General features: G+C 36.7%; 1 protein-coding gene across 8 annotated transcripts in view; it reads right to left on the reverse strand.

Annotated features, from left to right (window-relative positions):
• The window catches only part of LOC123873201 (protein sprint), a 347,503-nt gene that overhangs the window by 23,731 nt on the left and 300,114 nt on the right, over nt 1-23,658 (reverse strand). For all 8 annotated transcript variants that reach the window (XM_045917922.1, XM_045917921.1, XM_045917927.1 and 5 more), the window contains one exon: nt 10,162-10,486. In XM_045917922.1, the coding sequence (XP_045773878.1) occupies nt 10,162-10,486 (325 nt within the window). The remainder of the gene's footprint in view (nt 1-10,161; nt 10,487-23,658) is intronic.

The following is a 23,658-nucleotide window of genomic DNA, read 5'->3' on the forward strand; positions in this document are numbered from 1 at the left end:
TTATAGCACCCTGAGATCTCTACTACGTCGAAAAGCCCACCCGTGAGTATGCTAGGTTCCTAACGTTCGATATGCATAGAAAGCATTTCTCAACTTCTTTTTAAAACATTTTCAGAATTATTTCAAAGCCCAGACCGTGAAAATTAAGGCATTTGAAAATGAATTTGAATGTCCAAATACAGTTTATAAATATCATACAGAGAGTCTTAATGTCTTAGGAATAAGGGATATTTTTGCTTTTAAAATATTTATTTTAGTCGTTCTACGTTGGAGCTTTCAAAAGCTGGAATTGCAAAGAACTAGCGGTATTCAACTCAAGTGAACTGAATTGCGATAATAGCAAACTTTCAACTAACAAACTATATAAAAAAAGACTGGGGTTGTTCGTTCGTTCCGTTTTATCGTAGAGTTGCAATGAAAGGGGTTTAAACATAGAGCTCAAATTCCAATTAAAATTCGGACCTAATTTCTTCGAAACAGCTTTATATACTTACGTAGTTATAGTCAGAAACTAATGAAATTATTAAAGTCCGTATAGGCATAATTCATACAATAATAATTATTTTTTAAAAGTAAAAACAAATTTGTACATGTGTACTAGGCGTTTCGTGCGACACATATTGTTACGCGTAGCGATAAAGACTACATCATAGGACTACATATTAACACGGGGTTTATGCACCTTTTGACACCTTTGAGCGTGCTTCAAAAAATGACAGCCCGTTACCAGGATTGGTCAGAAACATATAACGAATTTACTTACTGAAAACTCTATACTATTACTAGTATCAAATAAGGGTAGTATAGTATGTCAACAAAAACATAACTTGGGTAGTAAGTACCCAAGTTATGTTTTTATTGACTTAAATTACCGTTATCGAAGCCTTCCAAGAGACTAAACTTAGGAAAAATCTAAAACTCGTGACTTCTTGATCGGTCCAGAGAAATTTTCGATTTATCGTATCTCAAAAGGTTTATCGTTACCAAAGGGGTATGGGTTTAATAAAAATTGCCATACCCTTCCAGGTTAGCACGCTGCCATCTTAGACTGCATCATCACTCACCATCAGGTGTGATTGCAGTCAAGGGCCTTGTATGGATAAAATAAATATCTCATTGTGGTGAGTTAACCAAAAATAAATAAACCAAGACCGTACGCCGCCTGCAGGTTGGGGAGGCGAATAAACAAAATTCGTATCAGGCGGTGTAACTGGCCTGTGCCAAATAAACGATACTGCACACCCGATACTTGCACACGGCTGACTGCGGTTGCAGATATAAGGCTTAAATATAAATTTTACAAAATTGAAAGTTGAAACCTACAAATAATTATTATAAAATAATAAGAAAAATAAAATATTTTACAAAGTGTTGAAAAGCAGTTAACTGGGACAATCAGAGTTAAGAATGGTCTAAAACTCAATTTTGACTACCTTTGACTTTTAATTTGGTGTCAAAAGATTGGTCAGAATATGTTTTATTGCCAAAAATGCTACAAATGATATTGTATTATGATGGCTGTCTACCTTTTTGTTTTTTGTAATAACTGTTCACCCATTGAGTTATAATAGCCTTAAGCCTCAATAGCTCAACCGGTAGAGGAGTGGACTGAAAACCGAAAGGTCGATGGTTCAAACCCCGCCCGTTGCACTATTGTCGTACCTACTCCTAGCACAAGCCTGACGCTTAGTTGGAGAGGAAAGGGGAATATTAGTCATTTAACATGGCTAATATTCTTTAAAAAAAAAAAAAAATAGCGATCGAATGTAAAAAGTAGTCAAAACTACATGACGATGCCTTGACGATGCAGCATAACAAGCAAAACTATACTTAGTATCCTATACTTACAATATTATTATGATACTTGTGTATGACTAAGAAACTAACAATCGCGGAACGAATTACGATAGTCCTTGATTTAATGAGAAAAATCCCATAAAACTAATGCTGTAACTTATACCTAAGGGCATTTAATACTTATGACTGTAACTAATGCTTTAATAAGGCAACTTTTCTAATAAATCCTATAGGTCCGAGCTATGGTGTAAATTGTATGTGGTATAGGGATGTCAACACCTCGCCAGCCGACGTGTGTCGTCGTGACCATTGTTGTATGATTCATGGCGACAACGCGACAACCATTACCGCTATCGATTGTGAAATTAATTTCCCGCCGTCTGTCGCAAACTCGAATTTGCAGATTAACTAAATAGTTAAATGTCGTGTGCTTATTTTACATTGTGTTATCAGAGCATATAATTCATGTAAAATTATACAACAATTATTATAAGGAAGCGTTAATGATTATTTGCATGATTTTTGTATTAATTCAGTACATGCTTTATCAACATAAATTCATATAATATCAGTTTTTTTTTTTTTTTAATGTATTGCAATAAAATGTTGCAGGACTTATAGTTAACGTTTTACGAGTAGGTTTAATGTATTAGCACACACATCTTTATAATATTAAGTTTATTAAAGCTCTTTTTTTACAAAGCTTAACACATACGCGTTAGTTACGCCTTTATATAACCTGTATAATATATTAGATTAGATAGCGAATAAATCCCATCATAACACAAACGCAAACAATACCACAAAATTAATTTTACACGAAACAGTAAGCCGCAGAAGCGTCGTTTAAGACCGTATAAATTTAATTGGAATCCAACTTTCCTAATAAATCCACTTTCACATTGCAGCCTCAGGAACATAACTCAGGGACGCGGTAGTAACTGGTTGGTGCTTTTGTGTTAACACCTCGCCGCCGACGGGTATCGTCGCGACCATTGTTGTATGATTCATGGCGACATCGCGAAACCCATTACGGCAACCGATTGTAAAATTAATTTTCAGCTAGATTGTTGCGTTTTCGGGCAATATAGGTGCTTAAAAGCCGCAAATTGTTTTGTATTAATCGCGCCTTTGTGTTTTAACGGATTTTGGTGAACGACCGACGCACTAATTATATTTTGAGCGCAATGCAGCTTACCATATTATGACAGGCCTTTTGACTAATATTATCCCTTGAGCTCTATTGAAATGATAATCTACTTTAATTAATAAGTTTAACCCCATTGTGTGTCATGACGATAAACTCTTATTTGATAGTAAAGAGCAATTTCCTTAAATGTAAGTACTCAATACCATTTACCCTATACAAACTTTTATATCTTTAAAGCTAATACAACGATAATCCCCCTTTCAAATCCACTCAGAAGCCCATCCCAATCTCTCAAGACACAGCTGTGTTGCAAACTCATAAAAATATACTCGTACCTCGACTCTTGACGCTCACTGTCGCATAACAGTTCACTTTAAGGCAACTTTGTCAAGTGCAAAGTGGTCACACGTGCTCAAATACTGCAAATGGGCCCGACGCTTAAGGAGTCAAGGCGAACCACCTGCGGCAGAGTTTTAGAATAGGGCACTCTTAATTAGGTTAATGCTCTGCCGTTATATGAAGGTATGAAACTAAATCAAAGTAGTTACACTGTTACAGTCAGTTACAGTTATGTCACTGGGGAATTTATATTGCTAGTTCTAGACGGTATTATTGCTATCTCTCGGGAAATTTTATAACGTTGTAAATTACAATTATGTAGCACCACTTTAAGCTGTGTATTTCTACTGAAACAGTTGTCTGGAGATCTATTTAGCGATAAGTCTGTTCTATTGCAAGTACAATTTATTTTCAGTTTTCTCCGACTGCTAGCGGACGCAATTTGGAATGAGTAACTACATATTATTTGACCGTGTAGTAAATCGATCCAAATATTTTTAGGCGTTGGCGTCCATTCTGATATATACAAAATTTTAAAAGGCATCCTTAAAGCCTGCAACTCTAGTCATAATCATAATAATAAATATTATAAAATGTGAAAGTTTGAATGCTCATTTTTTCAATGACTGAAGCCGAACCGATTTAGCTGTGGAATACAAATAGCTTACTAGGTACTCTATACTTCCATATCTTGACTTCACACATGGGCGTTCCAGAAGTTAATAGTTCCCACGCAGAAAAAGTCGCGGGCATCATCCAGTAAAGCATTAAATGTTACTGAAGTTTTCATAAAAATGGAGAGCTGGTCCTACAGATTTATTGAATCCACCGAGTTCCCATTTCACCCCGAGTAGGCTTTAAAAAATTAATGAGGTATCCATTTCATCTATAAAAATAAATCCCGGTCGCATTGAAACCGAGTAAAATTTCGAAGCGACAAACTTTTGACGAGGAATCGAATGCAGACGTCGCGAAAAAAAGTCCAATCGAAACACGGATGCAAAACGCAGTCGGCCCGAATAAAAGAGTTACAGTTCAACAAACAAACTTTCTGCGACACTTTAGTTTTCTTCAAGTTCAATCAAAGAGAGCAAACAGCGTTTGTGGTCCAGGGGGTGCAGGGTGGGATGCAGGGGTGCACCGAGATGAGTCACACGGGCGGTTAAAATCAATAAGTCGCCTCGCCGTGCGCCTCGACAAATGTCAGCTTTATGAGCTTGGCTTTTAATTGGGCTTTAATTAGGTTGCTTTTTATTACCGTCTTAATTTACTTCTGGCTTAGCGTTTGATTGTTTTTGTTAGGAAAAATCGAGAGTCGATAAGAAGTTTCTTAGAAAATATTTTAATAATAATCTCTTCGGTAATCAGATTTAGTTATGACGTATAGCTGGCCCATTTTGGCTGAATTTTTTTCCTAATGGGTCTGAAATCTCTCGTTCCTAGATCCAGTGCGTTTTTTTTATTAAATAAAAATAGCGAGCAAACAAGCGGTTCTAGCTATACATTGATATAGCAGTAAGTCAATTTCTACTTTCGTACCTTACCATATCTGAGATTTTTTCATGTAAAATAAAAGTCAATCATATTTTTTTTAATATGGTTTTTGGTAACTTTGTGAGAGCTTTTATTTTTTTGGACCGAAAATAGTTGAAATGTTGAAATTTCATAGTTATTTCATTTTTCTTCCAGACAAGAGAATTAACTACCTTATTTAATTACCCACTGGGCTACTTTAAGTACCTACTTGAACTTCAAAGGTACCTTAATAGGTATAAACGTGAACGGAAACCGGTACCAATTGCCTGTTTATAGATCATTAGTAACTTTGAACTGAATAGCAATGACTTGATAATGACTAATGACACCAAATACGTTTTGAATGAGTAGGTACGGACAGCAAAAGGTAGGTACGCCGAACTGCCCATAATTATTATTTATGAATCATAGCTATGATAGAGCCTTTAGTTCAAAATAGCATTTTCATATTATAATTTAATTGAAGGATCTATTTTATTAACATATGGACCAAACCGTTTTTTTTTAAATCTTACACTATTTAATTTGAAGTGACTATTTGTATTTTTATGGACTCGTATAGTTTTTGATAACCTAAAAAACTACCTAGCAAGTTATTATTATAATAATCATAGATATATGCCAAATGAATAAGTTTATTTACCAAAGTTATTGAATTTCATTAATTGCACATACCACTGTACCTTTTCTATTAATTTATTATGATTTGATGATAAGTACACAATAGCCTGTAGTTTAAAGACATTTATTTTAGTTTTTTTTGTCTGTTTGCTTTATGTTTTAACTTTTTGTGGCGACGAAATGGATACGAATTGGGAAAATATTTCATTACAAGAAGTTTTGAACTTGAACTTCAGTGAGGTAGAATATTCTGCGGGTCTATTCATCGCAATTAGGGAGCCGCAGCACCTACCGGAAGTACTGAATCGACTTCACTGCAGCGGATGCAAATTACCGAGTTGTTTTTTGAACGTAAGTCAACCAGGCGTAGGGTTTCCATATTCCATTGATCAATTCGGAAAATGGATTTTGGACGATTTGACAGGGCCAAAAAAGAACCACACACAACCTATAGTGACATGTAATTATGTGCCATGTGAAAAATATAAGTAGGCGCATGATATGACTTCGTACCTACCTAAGTAGTTCGTTAATACCTTGTTAGCATACATTAATGCACAAACAAAAAATGTAAGTAATTAATGAACACTTCACCCGCTGGATTTAGGTTTTTTTTAAATCTCGTGGCAGTTATTTGATTTTCCGGAATAAAAAGTAGCCTATATCGGTCCCCAATGCAAGTTATATCTGTACCACGTCAAAATCAGTTAAACAGAAGGGTCGTGAAAAGCTAACATACAGAGAGACTTTGGCATTTATAATATTAGCAAGAATACGAATAATTAAGTGGAACTACATCATTGTCCCTAACAGTACCTTTTTTCTTTAATTAAATAGACTAGCGCTTGGCTGCAATCAGACCTGCTAGCAAGTGATGATGCAGCCCAAGATGAAGCGCGCTTGACTAGAAGTTGCTTATTCACTCTTGATTTGAAGGTACCCATATAAAAAGTGGGAGGGAAAACTGATGCCGGAAGGGCGTTCCATATCCTAGCGGTTCGGATCAGAAACGAGGAAGCAAAGTTCGAGGTACCTATTTGGTTCTGTAAAGACAACACAGTTTCTGAGGATTGCTTTATTAACATTTTATAAAATGCCATCCTGTCGACCGTTTGATATGTTTAATTTTTATTCTGTTGAAGTTTTTCAATTTGTAATTTTGCACAACTTGCTACCCTAGTCGGGGGTGCGACAGTGAACACGGAAATGACGGGCAGACCGATAATCGCTGGCTGTTGACAATGGTGGAAATTATACGCTTTTAACTTTTGCCGTCCGAAACTTTTACTAGGCCTATACCTATGCCTGTATGTAGGTACTGCGTGGTAAGCTGGTCTGTTTAGAGTTTATTATGTGTTTTCTGATTATCAAATATTGATGTGATATTGGTACCTTCAAAAGAAGCGTGAATAGGCCACCTACTAGTCAAACACGCTCCACCTTAGTCTGCATAATCAATAATCACTTACTATTTGATATAATTGCAGCCAAGCACAAACCTATACATCAAACTCCAAGCATATTTCTGTCAATCGCCGGCTGAGTGACTGTCGAGCTTTATTATAAGGCCCATAGTAAGCAACTATGGGCCTTATATGTCTATGACTATGTCTCGGATCCATATGCAATCACTGGCAACACCATAAAAGAAAAAGCTCACTGACTTATCAATCAACGTACAACTTAAACCACTGGACGGATCGGGCTGGGCATGCAAACAGCTATGATGACACAGCCATCCGCTAAGAAAGGATTTTTGAAAATTCAACCTCTAAGGGAATAAAATAGGGGTTTGAAATTTGTGTAGTCCGCGCGGACGAAGTCGCGGGCATAATCTATATGTTACATTTCTGTACCTAATACGAGGGAGCTGGCCAGTTGTAGCTGACATTAATAGACGATTAATATAAGTTAAGTCGGATATAAATCCTTAGAAAATGGCTAGTAGTTAGGTAGGTACATCTTCAGTAGACAGTTTAAACGTGGAAATTGCTTCAAGCAATTCGAAGCATTGCATCGGAGTGTCCTTTATGAGCCACAAAGGGTCGTTAACTCGGGGGCAGAGACACTAATCTGGGGGTTAATTGTCACTCCAATGCTCCAGTAAGTGTTGCGTAATGAATATTGTACCCTCCTATAGCATTTCCCATTCCTAAATGGAATTATATCGATGCAAATGAAAACCATAATGAAATAGGTAAATTATTTATGTAACTTTAGTTAAATTTCAAGTAGGTATACAACGAAAAATAAGGCTTAGATACGGCCAAATACTATAATTCAAAGCACCTTAAATATTAAGGAACATGTTTTCTTTGCTGTATAGGAAACCCAACGTGGGTATAATAGTGCACGCAAAATAAGAAGGTACGAGTAAGTATTCCAATCTGAACACGAGGCTTATGACCAAGCATGGACAAAAATAAATTTTAGCCATTTGCGCATACAGCCATATGTTGCTAATTCAGATTAATAAACTACTTCTAGCTCGAGATTGTCTCTAATTTAGGATTTGATATTTTATCTAATAGCTGAGCTATGTAAATAAACCTCTACCTATCCAGAATCACCCTTTTATAAGGCAGTTAAAAATATTCTTCAAAACTTTGAGTTTAAAGTACCTACCTACTCGTATTACAGTTTTAAGTGTAAGTTTGCTACGCCTTGCGAGAGCGATCCTCATCTCGACGTCTACTAATTGCTACTATTATAACCTAAAACTCTTTCAAGATACAATTTTACTCTCAAGACATTATTAGCTGACGGACACTTCGCTGTATGAAAACATGACTTATTCTCGTATTCCAACAATGGTCGGAAGGGTTTAGTACACTGAAGTATGCACAAAGCTACCCGCAATTGACTGGAGTAACACCTCGAGTGCTTTTGTCGGGGCCCTAAGTGCTGAGTGGAGAGTGCAGCTGACGCGTTTGTGTGTAAATATTGTCACTGTATCAACTGGAATGCGGACGTTATGACGTGCAAGAGGTATCGTATTATTCGATGGAATAGCTCTATCCCAAAAGCTGGCAATGTCTGTATCGTCTGTAGTGTATCGTTGCCAATGCACAGAGTAAGGATGTGATCATTACATTCTAGCTGATGGATATAAGTTTTTAAATCGCGTGGAAATCCATTGATTTTCCGGAATAAAAAGTAGCCTGGATATAGGCTACTTTTTATCCCGGGAATAATCTATCACCATTCCAAATTTCAGCCAAATCCGTCCAGTAGTTTTTGCGTGAAGGAGTAACAAACATACACAGATACACACATGCAAACATGCATACACACAAACTTTCGACTTTATAATAATATTAAGTGTGACAGAGGTTCGATGAAGCGTCCAGACAGAGCAATTGTATGAGTGTGGGATGAAGGAGCGACCCGAACTGGCCTTCGTAGTTAGGACCCTATGTTGAAGTCATCAGACTACTGAATCTCTTTTTAACCCCCGACCCTAAAAGAGGGGTGTTATAAGTTTGACGTGTGTATCTGTGTGTCTGTGTATCTGTGTATCTGTCTGTGGCATCGTAGCTCCTAAACTAATGAACCGATTTTAATTTAATTTTTTTTTGTTTGAAAGGTGGCTTGATCGAGAGTGTTCTTAGCTATAATCCAAGAAAATCGGTTCAACCGTTTGAAAGTTATCAGCTCTTTTCTAGTTACTGTAACCTTCACTTGTCGGGGGTGTTATAAATTTTTAATTTACACTTGTTATATTGTGGTACTAGTATAGGATACAACAGAGCAATGTGGTAACACTGTCTGAATTTTAGTTCTCAACTGTTCTTAAGAGTCTATCAAACTAGTGGGTTTACTCACGATCTTTTCCTTCAGTAGTTCTTTCCGTAATTACTTAAAATCCACATAACTCGGAAAATTTAGAGGGACATGCCTATGCACGTCCCTGTTAATAGAATATGTGAATATAATTTTAAGCGAATAGCTTATGTGGAGCAACGACTCAGTTCAAAATGGAAAATGCATTTGCAAATCTAATAATTCTCCGGGCATTGAAAGATGTTACGCTCATGGAAACATTATTCCCGCATTCACATACTCGTAGTAATGGAAGCTAAATTGAAGGTAAGCGAATATTCTGACAACGGACTTATTTCACGAAGAATACTCCCATTTGAATGTTACATAAACAGACAGCTAAATGTATTCCCACATTAAATTGTTGAATATAGAGTGCATATTTTGTACCTATACAGCTATAGATAAAATTTAGCATGCAAATTAAGGTAGAGACAGCGACTATAAAGTTGAAAAAGTTTTGCGAAACTGAAACTAAACACCACGGCACGCTTCATTAGTCTACGGGAATAAAGTTTTCAAATTCTAGTTTAAACTTTCGTATAGGGAACGCGTTTGAACTGCCTCGTTTGTATATCGGCTAGCTTATTCGGTTGAGAATCATGAGCTCCCTCGTTCAAGTCTCAAGGCAAAATTGTCTGTAGTAGTTATGACTGATGAGTTAATGGTGTCACCCCAGGGCCTCGAAGAGCGCGTAAAGTGTTTGGTCCAGCAACTGATTTCTCTCCCGTCATGTCGAATTGCTGTCCGATCGAAATAGGAGACTGGATATAGAGAATAGAGAGAGAAAGAGAAAGCACTTATGATTGTACACACACTAATTGTCATGCGTAGTTGGATGATTAATTGCTGTCGTGGCTTAAACAGTAATAATAATATTGTAAGGGATCACATACCTGGCTAAGGCTGTCGCCTAAACTGCCATCAGCGTCCAAAGATCTGAACAGGTGATTAGATTCTTTAAGTTCCCTCTTCTGTTTTCTGTCTTGGGCCTCTCTCATCGCTTGGCTTTGCAGTCTTTCGAAGAATTCTCGAGGCTTCATCGGTGGATGTTCATCGTCTGGCGGCGGGGGAGGCGGAGGGGGTAACCTTGTTCTCGGAGAGCTTCGAATGAGACATCGTTCGTCATCCTCAGTTGATCGCTCATCGCGATCGGAATCAGAACTCCGGCTGTCCCGACGTCTCACCCCTTGGATATGAGGTTCCAGGAACGTAGCATTTCTGTAACAATAATAGAAAGATTGATTATAAAATTGTCATTTGGAGTGAATAAGTTGGAGTGTAGTCGAGTTTTTTATTACAACTTAGGGCGCGTTTCCACAGAAGCGGAGCAGTGTATTTACAATCAGATGAGTCAAGTTATCTAACGACAACCTGGTTAGTCTATTGAACACCTCTCCACTCTACTCCGCTTCAGTCGGAAAGCAGTAAATCAGCTATATTTACTGTTGAAATTGTTATAATAAAAACAAAATATTAGAGAGTAAACTCAAAACCAATAAAGATTAATTTGAGTTGCTATCAAAAAGAGATAGTGCTTGGGCTCCACTTCACTCTGAAGGTCAATGTTGCACCTAAAGGGACAACTGTAGAGCAAAAGACGTGCTAAGCAAAAAATATCTTTTTTGAAAATGCAAAGGTGTAGTATCATAAACAGTTTTCTAAATAACGACAACCAAGCAAAGTGTCCTAGATTTCCACATAATAATACCCATCCCTCTCAGCAGGTATTCGCAAATAAAACAACCATCTAGCAATCAATAAGCGATACAGGCAAGGAGCCTGCGGCGGGTGATGTCAATATATCGCAGTTACCACCACATGCGCTGAACATTTCCAGCAATTGGCGTCCGTTGGCACCGTTACACAGCCATTACACAATCGATTTACGTGTCTAAATGTCTATACCAACGGGGCACCCACGGCACATGGGGACTGGAGTACCACTGACCAGACCAAAGGGGCATTAACCAAGATTTATTTCCCCGGAATGGCCCCTAGCGTATTAATTAAAAACCTCTACCGGGCGCGAGATTGTGGAGGCACAGGCTGTATTGAGCATATTTTCCGATTATACTTATTAATGACTGAATGATTTCCGCAATTATTATAACCTATAAGTTCACGAGACAGACAGACAGACAGACAGACAGATGGATGGACAGCGGAGTCTTAGTAATAGGGTCGCGTTGCCACTCTTATAACTAAGGTACGGAACCCTGATAACTAAGTGCAAAGATTCTAAGTAACCTTTATCCCAGTTGACACAGACAATAAATTAAGGACGAAAGTTCAACAATCCTGTTAGCTTAGGATCAAAAATGTTGTCCTTCCTGACACGATAGTGACACTCAATTTGTTTGTCTGGCCTCTGACACACCATAACAAGTATATCAGGTGACCGCCCACGATATCAATCCTTTAAGGGTTGACGTTGTTTCATTAAAACTGAGATTGATTAAGTAAAGTGGTTAACCGTTATCGGGTTCATTTAAAGACAAAATAGTAGGGGTAGTAAACATAAACATGTACCATTGTCCATTAAACATGTAGTGTTGATTTTATTTTCGTTTCCAACTTTACAAGAAGGCACTTATTTCAGTCATTGTAGTGGTTTTTAACCCCCCACCCAAAAAGAAGGGTGTTATAAGTTTGACGTGTGTATCTGTGTATCTGTCTGTGGCATCGTAGCTCCTAAACTAATGAACCGATTTTATTTTATTTTTTTTTTTATTTGAAAGGTGGCTTGATGTGTTCTTAGCTATAATCCAAGAAAATCGGTTTAGCCGTTTGAAAGTTATCAGCTCTTTTCTAGTTACTGTAACCTTCACTTGTCGGGGGTGTTATAAATTTTTAATTTACACTTGTATTTGCATAAATGGAGTATGATTTTTAATTATTGAAGCAAATTGTCCAAGTGTTGGACACTTGGACAAATTGCTTCAATAATTAGAAACTAAAAAATATAATTTACCTACGTATAATTTTAAACGTAGTTAGAAATATACCATAAGTACCTTACTCGTAGATAATACAAAACAGGTTATGTATAAACAATCGTGAGGACACCTGTAGGCCATGCCTAAGAGTTCTCCATAATGTTCTCAAAGGCCTGTGTGTGAATTCTGTCAATCCCCACTTGGCCAGCGTGATGGACTATTATTACCTAACCCTTCTTTTTCCAAGAGAAGTCCTGTGCTCAGTAGTGGACCAACTATGGGTTGAGGCGATGATGATGACAAACAACCTAGTTTTAAATTTTAAATGAAACATTAACAAAGCGGTAAATTATATGAAAAATTTTCATCGCCCACAAAGTTGTTTCAACCCTTCCTACCCCAAACATGCAACAAATAGAGCACGTCTAGCACACGCGTCGCTGTGCCCGTATTAATTATTCATCACACGGAAATGACGCCGGGTGATGAGCTCCGTCATTAATTACTAAAACGTCATAATTCGACGCCTAGTTTGTCCCAGGTGGGATGAGAACCGTAATTTGTTTTGGTTGCTATGCGTTAAGTGATTTGTGTACCATATTAGTCTTGTACTAGTCATTCAATTAGTAACCCCCTTACTAAAGTATTGTACCTATAGACCGTACAAAATGACTTCTCACGCGCTATTTTAACCTTATGGGTCAGCTGTCATGTTAAAAGTACAGTTCACATTTACTCCAAATTATGTTTTGGTTTTATAGATTTATAGCATGTTTATTAAAGTGCATGTCGATGAGAATTTAGTACATTTATTTCAGACAGAATTTTCAGGAAACGGAATCAGTTGGGCTAAAATTATGAAACAGAGGGTAGATGTTTAAGATATCTGTATAAAATTCTGTCCACTTATATAGCCAATTTTACTGACTCATTTTTAAAATCCCCATGAAGCATAGATTTACTTCTTTGAATATAATATTGCTGAATATTTTTCTTTGGGAACTTTTATGGATAGTGATCATAATATTATTGGCATGTTAGGCCTACCAAATTAAAAGCTGTATTATATAATACCAATTTACTTTGTTGTGTATTTATATAAATGTAGGTAGGGCAATGTATTGATGTATTTTAATACATTTCACATGATATCATATCATATTGTTATTAGTCGAAGTGATGGGTCATCAATTGGAGTGTCAATGCGACGCTGGCCCCAGGTGGCTTGTACGAGTGAAATTAGTAATTAATTTGACCGTCCTTCGCCGATTCAATTACACTTTATTTGGTACATGGTTTTATTGATTTTCAATAATGTTGTATTTTTGGAAAGCGTTGTTGCCATGTTGATACTATTTTAAATGAAAGGAACTGGATATCTGATCAATCGCTATCAATCTTTTATGAGCGCTGACGATACTAGAAGATGCTTATGTCAGAGTCAACGTAGGATTGCACAATAAAAAATTTTTTTTTTACAAATTAGACAGACGCATTCGCACGTGGCAAGCATACTAACGTTGCCGTACTGAATATAATAGAATTCTAACTATCTATCTTTAAAAATTAAGTACTCACGTGTTTTAAATTTAAATTAAATTAAATTAAATTATTATAAGTGGTTATATTATATTGTGCTGTACATTATATTATGGGAAGACACTGCCTCCTGAAACACAGTTTTCACTTCATCACACCAAAGTCTGTAAATTAATGTTCTGCTAAGATAAAGATTTATTTATTTATTTATTTATAGTTTTGCTACTGCTAGTTTCCTTATCTATCACTAAAACATTGCGGCAATCCGTATTTGAATACGTAACCTAAGTACTGTGTATAGCTTATTAATTCGAACATATTGGTGGATTTAAATACGTTTTCACGAGCAGGCTTTGTAATTCTAATTAATAATATGTGCAACAAAAAGAAAAAAAATGTAAACGCTTCTGGTAAAACAGATTGTAAAAAAAGCTTTGCTTTCCAATACTCTTCGGATTCTTTTAGTTAATTATTTCGCTGTTTGTTTCTGCATTAGTCATCGGCATCCCCGACGCAGCCGCTGTTGTTTTTCTTTCTCCGAACCCTCTCTTGTTTTGACACACAAAGGGATACTTTTTTCCTGAATAGCTTCAGGATAACTTCGTATATGAACTTCGCTTTAGTAACATGTTTTTTTCGTTTGTTGTTGACAAACAATTTTTTGCCTACTCTTTTGAAATGGCTGCTGAATTTTCTAATTAAAATTTTGTCTTCATTATTGTTAGGCTTTCCGTGTTTTGAATGTTTATATAAAGCACTAGCCGATGCCCGCGACTTCGCCCGCGTGAATTTAGGTTTTTCAAAATCCTGTAGGAACTTCTTAATTTTCCGGGATTAAAAGTAGCCTATGTGCTAATCCAGAATATTACCTATCTAAATTCCTAATTTCAGCCAAATCCGTCCAGTAATTTTTGCGTGAAGGAGTAACAAACATACACACACACACACACAAACTTTCGCCTTTATAATATTAGTGAGATTATAATCACATCCTGCTTCCTACACACGAACCTACGCTGGAATAGCGAGGTGGGTATCAGCTCTATATTTAGTGTTACAAGAGACATCAACATCAACATCAGACATTTACTAATGTCTTATACTTCTCTATTTGATCGCTATTCGCCATGTTTATCACTACAAAAAACATGTTTATATTATCACTCTCCATACTTACGACCATTATAAATGCGAAAGTATGTCTGTCACCTTTTCGCGGCCCACTCTTTTTAACCGATATTGACATTTGGTAAAGGATCTTGTATCCCGAAGAAGGATACAGGCCACTTTTTATCTCGGAAAATCAAGCAGTTCTCATACAATTTTCAAAAATCTTAACCCACGTGCACTAAATCGTGGGTATCGTCTATTTGTCAGAGAAAGTTTGATCCCAGCCGATCATAGGCTAATTTATATCCCGGAAAATCAAAGATCTTCCACGGGATTATTCAAAGCCCAACCCATGAAGACATATTATGAATCATCAGTAGAAAAAAATAAAGAAAATTAAAGTGAAGTACTTAATACATTTCTTTGCCAAACTTACTAAGAAAACATAAGGTACACACAAACATTTATCTTAAAACAACACGGAAAAACATCTCCAACTCCAATATTACAAAAAAGTATTTTCCGAACTTCCACAAAAAGACCCAGCTTTTATCTTTATACAAAATCCGGGAATAGATGAAGCAGCCACGCTTTGAGTAAACAGGTGCTTCGACCAAAGGCGTTCGTTTTATTTGTAATACCTTTGTATTGGCGAAAACTGCCAAGCATTGGCGCGTGAATACCATTGCATCTGTCACAAAGAATGAAGAGAGTGCAATATAGGTTCACCCATGTACATACGTATACGATTACAGTCTCTATGCAAATAGAAATAAGGTGTATGTACACATCACCTTCACGCCTACTGCATCAGTGAATCATACAAAATGCTTTCACTTGAATTCGAGTATCTAATGCGTTTCCGATGAAAGTGCTAAGCTTTGGGGTGCATTCGTAGGCGCGTTTTTGTTTTATGTTATGTACGAGTATGTATGTATGGTCTATGAATGTGAATGGAATGATGACTGAAAATTACTTTGACTATACTGTCGTGGTAATCGAAATACCAATGAGTCAGAATCAGAAAACGACGTTTAAAGTTTTGAACTAATATATTTTTGTTTGTGAAAAAATATACATTCGATTTTCATGATGGTTGGAGCCTAAACCCGCATAGCAAGAAAGTTCATTTCGACAAATATTCTAAACTAGCTGATAGCCGCGACTTCGTTCGCGTGGATGTAGGTTTTTTAAATTTTGTGGGAACTCTTTGATTTTCCGGGATAAAAAGTAGCCTATGTGCTAATCCATGGTATAATCTATCTCCATTCTAAATTTCAGCCCAATCCGTCCAGTACTTTTTGCGTGAAGGAGTAACAAACATACACACACATACACACACATACACACACACACACACACACACTCACATACAAACTTTCTCCTTTATAATATTAGTGTGATGTAATTTTGAAAAAATCAAAAATCTGACTTACCTAAGTATTACCTTCTCGATTACCACACAGATTAGGTATATTATAAGTACTTGTTAAACAAAACTTGTTAAAACTTTCTAACAAACCTACGAAAACTAAATCTAACGTAATGTTGAAGTCAAAACAAAACTAGAAACTTAATTGATACGCAAAGGAAAACAATTACCTACAATCTAACATAGTACTTAAGTACTTGATTGCCTGTAGTGTTCTGTAATATCTCAATAATAATTATGACTTTTGTATAATTTGAATAAACGAATAATAAATAGCATATTATGTACAAGGCTGTAGATAAAATTATTGTTGATTTTCAGTATTCAGCGTAATGCTTGTGTTATCCATAGTTTAGTCCTCGATTTGGTTGGAGTACTGTGTTTCCTGTATGCCTCTAGCGGTGTTTTGGAGGCAGGTAGTGCCTCCATTTGACAACCTACTGGTAGAGTTCCCTGCATTCCTTCTTGTGGTGAGTGCTATGTGGTTAGGCGGAGAGGTAAGGTCTTGGACGACGAATATAGTGGCACAAAGAGCAGAGCTTATCATATTTAAAATTGTGTTTTCGGATATTTTAACCGTCTATAATTCGACGTGGCAATCAGGGTGGCAACGCTCTGCACACCCGCACAGCCCCCGTGCCCCCGCCTCACACCCTGATAGCCATGTCGACCAGTCACGAACTATACACCCTGACCGGCAGATTCTGTGTGCTTGGGTTTATTTATTACAACTTTATGTCAACTCCATACATTGTCACAAGATTTCCGCGTGTAATTGTCTCAATACATAACTTTCTAACTGTATTTTACCCATTAACATAGCCCACGCTAATGTTAATGTATCTCGCATTCTATTACCAGTTTAGACGGGAAGCGTTCGTATGTCAGATGAAATGTGTAAATTAGGTATTACTTAGAGACGGCCTACTTACGTTTTGCTAACATAAAGCTATTCCGTTAGTTCAGTTAATTACCTAAAACTTTAGAATTCTCATAGTGATTAAACAGAGCTAGGATTTAATCGCATAAACATCATAGCCTGAAAAGTTGCTAATTCGAATATCTTGGTAGTATCTTTATTAGGTTTAAGTAGTGATAGCCTAGTGGTAAAGAGGATGCAGGAGGATGAGTCCCTCTTATTCGGGAGTCTGAGGTGGGGTTCCATCCTGAGCATGTAGGTACCTCCTAACTTTTCGGATTTATGAGCATTTCAAGAAATTAAATATCACTTGCTTCATCGATGAAGGCAGTAAGGAATCGTGAGGAAGCCTGCATGCCGGTCTTCTCCATAATGCTCTCAAAAAGGTCTGCCAAAAGGAGACCAGAGCTCAGCTGTGGGCCGGCGATATGATTTTGTTGTTGATGGTGATCTTGTTACAATCCTAACCAAAATTTTTTGACGCTCCGATTTGATCTTTTTGGTACGTACTACGTAGGTATCATAATACATATTATGTCGAAAGGCTACGAATAGTGTTAACATGAACTTTAAAATTCGCTACTATTTCGTCGAACAAGAGTAAATTAAAAATTTATAACACCCCCGACAAGTGAAGGTTACAGTAATAACTAGAAAAGAGTGGATAACTTCTAAACGGCTGAACCGATTTTCTTGGATTATAGCTAAAGAACACTCTCGATCAAGCCACCTTTCAAACAAAAAAACTAAATTAAAATCGGTTAATTAGTTTAAGAGCTACGATGCCACAGACAGATACACAGATACACACGTCAAACTTATAACACCCCTCTTTTTGGGTCGGGGGTTAAAAAGACAACTCATATAATGCTAAACTTCAAACCTCGAAACAGCTTGAGATCAAGAAATAGGTCGAGTAGTGTAAATGTGCAGTCTTCACAAGTCAGAAAGCACTCGACTGCTGAACCGATAACGGCCACTTGTACACTCGTAATGTGCTCGTAGTGAGCGGCGACAGGGATCTGTGGATTATTTCCAACACTGATAATATCCACATGGTGTGATAGGTATAGTTTTTTACCCGACTGCGGCAAAGCCAAAAGGAAGGGTAATGGTTTTAGCAGTATGTATATGGATGTATGTATGTATGTATGTTTGTACCCAGATTCTGTGTGTTCCACCGCAGTGCCTAAATTACTGGGCCGATTTTGATGAATGAGATGTCAATTGATTCGTTGTAAAGGTCACATATTTTATACGAAAAAAATTGACCTAACGAATGAAAGAAACCTACATTAAAAAACAGTCTATTAAATACTCATGCATTTTCACGACGCATCTGATGCTGCTGACGTCGCGTCGTCTTCATTTTGAGTGCTGAAAAAAGCATTATTGTACCATTTACACTTGGCTCTTATGCCTCAAGCAGGTTTTACGGCGTTTTACGATCTCCGTTATAATAACTAAATTGAGACAGTACCTACTTAGATATGTACTAAAGTGACATACTTAGTAGAGAAAATTTAAATTTCACCGTCCAAGGATGACACACCGCTTTAATTTCCAGACACTTCAGCGTCCCAACAATATGCTGGGGAAAATTAAATTTCGACGAAGATTTATAAGTAGGTATTAAATCTCTGTGGACTTGCTGAGTGCATTTAATTTTCATGAGTCTGTTTTGAGCACTAATGGAAAAATATTATGCAAGCTTTTTAAGTGATGTTCCGTTCGTGTGCTTTTGAGTTGTTTTAGACCAAATAATTTATGGTGTCATTATACTTATCAAGTATTTATTGCACGCCAGAAAGTGGCATGCAATAAATATCAGTGACTGCTGATACAATTATATTTCCTTATCTAACATCAAAAAAAAAATAGATTCCGACGAATTGAGAACGTCCTCTTTTTTCAAATGTAACCTTCAATTGTCGGGGGTGTTACAAATTTTTAATTTACACTTGTTTTAATTTTATATCGCTACTGCCCATGACAGCTCGAATTTCCGACAGTTAAAAACACCAAATTAATCGTGGTATGTACTATGTACCCGTTATCTACAATATAAAATATCAATTAATTTAAAAGCTATTTCAGCGTAAATAATAAACTTTCCTATTTATTTACTAAAACTCCATTCAGAAATATTTAATATCTAGGTGGAACCTACTATGCTTTAAACCGTAACAAAGTTTCATATTCGTAATCCGCTTATTGGGGTAATATTCAAGAGATTCTTGAGTCTTGATAAAATAATTCCTCTTCCTTTAATCCCGACATTCCCCTGTAAATCCATTGCCTTCATCCTCGGAGAAATTACGGTTTCTTAGCGAAGGAAATTATATTACCAACAAAGTCTACTGTGATGTTTAAGGTGGAAACAGACTAACAACACGCTACCCACGTATTCCACAATTCAAAATATAGCCAGAACTGTTAGCAGACTGGCGGACGGTAATATTTTCTACAGCTCGATATTGTCTTGATATAAAATATGATAAAATAGACTGCCGCCTGCTGCTTAACGCATAATTAATATTATTTAACGCATGCTCATTAACGCATGTTGTTGGTCCGGCGTAAAACGACCTTTAGGTATGTGTAAGGCTGGATAGTTGCTTCTTTCGCCTAAAGCGTATAGCCTCTATAGCAATGTCAAGCTTAGTAATGTTCAAATGCTTTCGCTCACGCTCACATCAAAATCTGAAAAGAAGTGATCACTTGACACTTAGGCGATAGTAGTAGAGCGTTCCAAATATGTTTCTAGCATTATTCTGTAAACCGCATCGATGGAACTGACTGCCGCCTATATTAAATTCTAATGGACGATAAAATGATAACAAGAAATAGTTTGTCTACTCTACAGTGCTTGGTTAATATAATCACACAAAGTTAGTTAGCAAATCCCGACGAACTTTACAGACTGACTTTTTATCGTGAATTCTCCGAAGTGAAACTATGTATATAATACTCGTACTTACAATTTTGTTTTTATGTGCCATCAATCACTACCCGTATTATAAATGCGAAAGTGTGTTCGTTTGTTGGTTTATTAGTTTGTTGGGTTGTCCTTCAATTATGTCACAGCGGAGCAACGGGTCAACGTGATTTTGTGAGTGGGTGACATAGGCTGCGTTTTTCCCCGGAAAATCAAAGAGTTCCCTCGGGATTTTTAAAAACTAAATCCACGCAGAAAAAATCGCATGCATCAGTTAGTAATATCAGTTTTAATTCTACTAAATATCTTGGTTTGTTTATAAAATACTAGCCGATGCCCGCGACTTCGCCCGCGTGGATTTAGGTTTTCCGAAATCCCGTGGGAACTCTTTGATTTTCCGGGATAAAAAGTAGCCTATGTGCTAATCCAGGATATTATCTATCTTCATTCCAAATTTCAGCCAAATCCGTTCAGTAGTTTTTGCGTGAAGGAGTAACAAACATACACACACACACACACACACACACACACACACACACACACACACACACACACACACACACACACACACACACACACACACACACACACACACACACACACACACACATACAAACTTTCGCCTTTATAATATTATTAGTGTGATGTGCTTCTATGAGAGACATTGATTCTGGCAGAACCCTGCTGTACTTAGTTATATTATAGGTATTTGTAGAGCAAATGTGGAGATACTCGTAATGTTCGCAGTGACCTGTGAGAGACGACTTTAACCCTTTTAGCGCCGGTGCCTGCGACCGGAAGCTTTTAGATAATGCGGAAGGTAGATTATTTCCAGGTGTAAAAGCTTCAGTACAAAGTGTATTCCAGATACGGTGTAATTACGTTGCTTTATTATCTTCCTACCTTTTTAGGATGAGTAGGGCCTTAATAGTCACCAGTGTTTTGGGCCAATGATTGGGCAAACGTATACCACTACCCGTAAGTATAGTACATAGGTTGGGCTAAAACACACTGGTCTAAAATTGGGCCCTACCTATAGGTAAGTCTGTGAATTTAGGCTCAGGTTAATGTTAGCTAAATTAGCAAATGAGGATTCGAGGTCATGGCCAAGCTAACCTATATAGCAATTAACTGTACCTACCTACCAAAAAATAATTATGTACCTACTAATTAAACAAATAATCACTAGGTAGGTACGTTAGGTTATAAATGCGAAGGTGTGTTTGTTTGTTGGTTTGTCCTTCAATCACTAAAATCAACGGAGCATCGGATCGATATGATTTTTTGCATGGGTATAGTTCAAAACCGGGAGTGACTACTTTTTATCCCGGAAAATCAAAGAGTTCCGACGGGATTTAAAAAATCTAAATCTACGCGGACGAAGTCGTGAGCAACAGCTAGTAATTATTAATTAATACGTCGTATTTTATATGTCACGACATGGTTACGACCATGATATTACAAAATAATAAGAAATCCAAACACCGTCCAATGAATGTCAATAATATGTCAATAGTCATGTAAACTGTCGCTATAAATTATTGGTCGCTTATTGCCTCATTTGCTTACGATATTAAAAGTAGAACAAGCGTAATTTACACACAAGACAGTGATTTTAAATACGATTTTAATTTTCCTTTAGTTTCTTTCGTAATGCCAAGTAGTATAAATGGCGTGATTATTTGTTTTTAACTTAACTTAACTTTAAATCGCTTACATGTAATCGTGACACCTCGTTAACCTTTAGGGGACTTTAAATTTTTCTCTTATCAACAAACACGCTGTCACATTCCACATAAGTCAGGGAGCAATTGCACAATGCACTCGCGACATCGAAACCTTTTCAAATTCACTTCAACGCATAGGTACTTACTTAATTGAATTTAGATCCTATTAGTTATTCGTAGCATACCTATCTATCAAAACAAGGAAAATAAGTTCTAAAAGATTCCAAAGCAAAAAATGCGTAAATTAGATACCTACCTACCTGACCTGCTCAGGGTTTCAGGGTTTGCTTCAGGGTTTTTGAAATTTTCAAAAAACCTGAAATACAATATAGGTATTTCTTCATTTCATTTTGTTTATTTTACTGATTTTGAAAATGCCAGACTTTCGCACGAACTTTCATATCCTATTTTACCCCCTACTACTACTACTAGTGCGTGCCTCCGTTATAAATATTTAGCCAAATTGGTCAGCGAGTGAACTGCAATCCAATAGTCAATATCATACCTACTTCAAAACCCTTCCATTTCGCTATTATACCTGTGCCTATCATAAGCTTTACGCTAAAAACTATAGGTACTTTAAAAATTACAAGATTTAAAAGCAGAGCGTGCAATTTCAATATTCACCAAAAGGTTTCCTGTTTTGTGATTTCTACCTACATAATATAAGATCTAGTGCTCTAGAATTAAGACAGCAATTTGGGATTAGTTAAATTTCCACTATAAAAAGAAATGACGAAAGCAAAATCCGTACAACATACGACAAATTACCCATGTAAGTAGGCCAATAATTGGCTTAACATTGCAAATTTTCATCCAAAACTGTTTACGTAACACGAAATCCGACCAAATAAGTTGGGGACGCCGAGAATGTGACTTATCACTGTCAAACCTTCGCGGTTAATCCGTTTTAATGTGCTCCGTCGTGAATAATAGCTTTTAGCATGTCGGGCCTTTTCATTGCGCAAATTAGCTGCGCATGTATCATTGGGCTTTACAACTGTAAGCTATAGACGTTGTTGGTCCTAAATCCAAATAAGCTATGTTTGTGGCTGTGCGAATGCGTGCGCTAAATGATTTGGTGGTTAAACCAAATAAATGTTGTCATTATCATCATTTCAATCCCGGTCTACTACTAAACACGAGTCTCCTCTCAGAATGAAGAGAATATCGGCCAAAGTCCACCGCGCTAGCCCTAACCTTATGAATCGCAAAGGGTTTTAAGTTAAACAATTGTTTCAGGCAAGCGTATTTAATGATAAGATGTAAATGTGTTTCCACCCTTTTTGGCTAAAATTTTGCAGATATTTATTCAACAGTGATCCAACAACATGACCAATAATATAATTACTAGATGTAATTTGAAGCAGAAACGTCATGACAATTTAATATTAATTTGCATGTCGGAAATAAAATTAATTGAATTTTCAATGAATGTCATAAAATGCAAATGTAATCAATTTTCCCTTTACATTATACAGGGTGGTCAAAAAGTCGTGGATCAAACGCAATAGGGAGATAGAGGAGGTCATTTCTAGCAAAAAAAAATTCTACAGCATGGCCATATTTAAATTGCCCTAAGAGTTATGAATATTTTTGGGTTTTTTAACAAAATACCAGATTCTCTTACAATTAGACTAATTAGAAAAAAATGAGATAAAAAACAATAAAACAAACGATGCTGTGTCATTACTAGATAATGTATCAGCACTACAAACCTTCTATTGAGGCTCTGGCTACCAAATTACAAGAGCAATTAATTTTTTTCCAAAACTTTTAAAGCGTTACC

Source organism: Maniola jurtina, chromosome 16 (assembly GCF_905333055.1).
Source record: "Maniola jurtina chromosome 16, ilManJurt1.1, whole genome shotgun sequence".
Lineage (NCBI taxonomy): Eukaryota > Metazoa > Arthropoda > Insecta > Lepidoptera > Nymphalidae > Maniola > Maniola jurtina.